The 2,447-nt window shown below is 39.3% G+C and overlaps 1 protein-coding gene across 1 annotated transcript in view; it reads left to right on the top strand.

The window, feature by feature from the left end:
- The first annotated feature begins 583 nt into the window (after positions 1 to 583).
- Positions 584 to 2,447, top strand: part of fam50a (family with sequence similarity 50 member A) — a 14,855-nt gene continuing 12,991 nt past the window's right edge. Inside the window, exons 1-2 of the mRNA XM_005742059.1 lie at positions 584 to 667; positions 787 to 886. Of these exons, the coding sequence (XP_005742116.1) occupies positions 589 to 667; positions 787 to 886 (179 nt within the window). The 5' untranslated portion in view covers positions 584 to 588. The remainder of the gene's footprint in view (positions 668 to 786; positions 887 to 2,447) is intronic.

The raw sequence follows: 2,447 nt of genomic DNA, 5'->3' as shown, positions 1-2,447 counted from the left end.
TTTTAGAGGGCATACATCTCTCACAAAATATTGTATTGCTATTTAAGCTCCTTAAACTACACGCCTGTACAATATTTGAATCTAGGTAGTGGTGGCAAAGATCAAATGCTATCTCTAACATTTTTTCTTATTTGTGCAGATAAAGTAACAAAGAAGCACAATACAAATGTAGCACCACTTATAGACAGTTGTACTGTGTATTACTACTGTGCTGAGTTTAGCTTATGGTGATCAGCAGTATTATGAGCTAATCTGCTGTGTCATCAAGATACACAGATACATAATTAACTTTTTTTATGTAGTTCGATCCAGGTATTTATACACGAAACAAACTACTTTACCGTTATAATCGCATAAAACATGGGAAAAAATGTTTAAAATTAGAGATTTGTCCAAATTTCTGTTTGAATTCTAAGATTTTTGAGACAAAGCCTGTAAGGGCTCTCTGATCTGTTCTAATATTGTGACCACACCAGGATAACAACATGCCTGACCTGCTCTTCACTGTGTGTGTGCGTGTGTGTGCGTGTGCGTGTGCGTGTGCGTGTGTGTGTGTGTGTGTGTGTGTGTGTTTTCTCATAGGACAACATGGTCAAGTCCAACATTGACAAGAAGTTCTCGGCTCACTATGATGCTGTAGAGGCAGAGCTGAAGTCCAGCACAGTTGGTGAGTGTGTTGTGTTATATTTAGATTAGGATGATTTGTTTCTGGCATTCTTGCTTACTTTTTAATTTACCTGTTGTGGTTTTTGTTTGTTTGTTTGTTCTCTTAAATCTCTTGATCAGGTCTGGTGACACTGAATGATATGAAAGCCAAGCAGGAGGCGCTGGTAAAAGAGCGAGAGAAACAGCTGGCCAAGAAGGAGCAGTCCAAGGAACTCCAGCTGTGAGTTTTTCTTACTGATGCTCTGGGGCCTCTGTTACGATCCAGGATTCAGTCTTATCTGGTTAAATTCAAGTTTCAACCTTGGTTGAGGAAAACAGCTGGATTTCCAGTAATTTAACAACAACTACATTTCCAGAAATTAGCGTCACTGTTTCCAGAAGATCAGCCAGACTTCTGGGCGTGGACATTTGGAGGAGGGTCTAAAGTTTTTGTTTTTGCCCAACGAGCACAGATGGACATAGATTTTTAAACACCACTTTATTATTTGATTCCTATTGTCTGCGAATGGTTTTACAGCAGTTTTATTCTATGAGCAATAATTAATTAATTATTAATCAATTAATATATGATCCTAACATAGCGCCTGTTTGTATTTGCTTACCTCATATCAAACTTGCATGTAGACTAAGCCTACGTTTGAATTTTCTTTTAATATGAATTCTTTATTCTCTTAAACGGCACCGATGCTGCAGAAATAATTGATTGCTATCCATCAGATTCTCTCATGTCCTATTGATAGAGTTGTGATATTGATAAGTCTGTTGACTCACACAGTCAGTTTTTGTTTTCTTTCTTCTGAATATAGCAGCTGTTTTCCAGTCTTACTGACCGGAGCAGTTAAAGTGCACATTTTTAATACTGTAACACTCCACAGTGCTTTTCCTCACACTCACATCGCCGTGTGAATTTCAGTTTCTATTATGTGTTTTACCTCATCATATTTTCCTGCACTATAATTTGATCTTCTTTTATGAAATCAGTCGCTCTGCTGCGAGGATACTTATCCATATTTGCGATTAGTTAGATGCAACCAGGGTCAGCCCTGTCGTGCGAATGTGCAGGGGAAACGCTGAAATTAATGAGAGGATTACCCAAGTTAGGATAAGTGTATCCAGATAATGTAGCATCTGGTCTGGGTGATCTAACTCTCCTTGGTGGTGTGGTGTGTGAATAGAATAGAATAATCCTTTAATTGTCCCACAAGGGGAAATTTGGTTGTAAGAGCAGCCAGAAAGGCACATATACAAACGGGACACAGAACAGAAACATACACAATTTTTCTTAGATATTTACATTAAGGACAATGGTTACTATAAACAGAGTACTGTACAGTTATTAAATAAAATAAAATAAACTACAGATAAGAGGCAAACCAGGTTGTAGTGCGAATTGGTTGATTGAATTATTGCAGTTACAGCGCAGATGTAAACGTCTGTGATTGTTGGGAGCAGTTTTGATTGTACAGTCTGACAGCTGCAGGGAGGAAGGACCTGCAGAAATGTCCTTCCTCATACAACATACAACACTGTAAAAAATGACAGATGCCACCACAGAGTCATAGAAGGTCTTCAAAATCGCTCCCTGTACTCCAAATGACCTCAGCCGCCTCAGCAGGTAGAGTCTGCTGTGACCCTTCCTGTAAAGAGCATCAGTGTTGTGGCTCCAGTCCAGTTTATTATTCAGGCAGGTGAACACCCAGATACCTATAAGAGTCCACTATCTCAATGTCCACTCCCTGGATGTTCACTGGTGTCAGTGTGATGGGTCTGCGTCTCCGGAA

The sequence above is a fragment of the Pundamilia nyererei genome, unplaced genomic scaffold, assembly GCF_000239375.1.
Source record: "Pundamilia nyererei isolate P.nyererei 1_Seehausen unplaced genomic scaffold, PunNye1.0 scaffold00116, whole genome shotgun sequence".
NCBI classification, from domain to species: domain Eukaryota; kingdom Metazoa; phylum Chordata; class Actinopteri; order Cichliformes; family Cichlidae; genus Pundamilia; species Pundamilia nyererei.
Note: the sequence above shows the minus strand (reverse complement) of the source record. Positions and strands in the feature narration are given on the sequence as shown.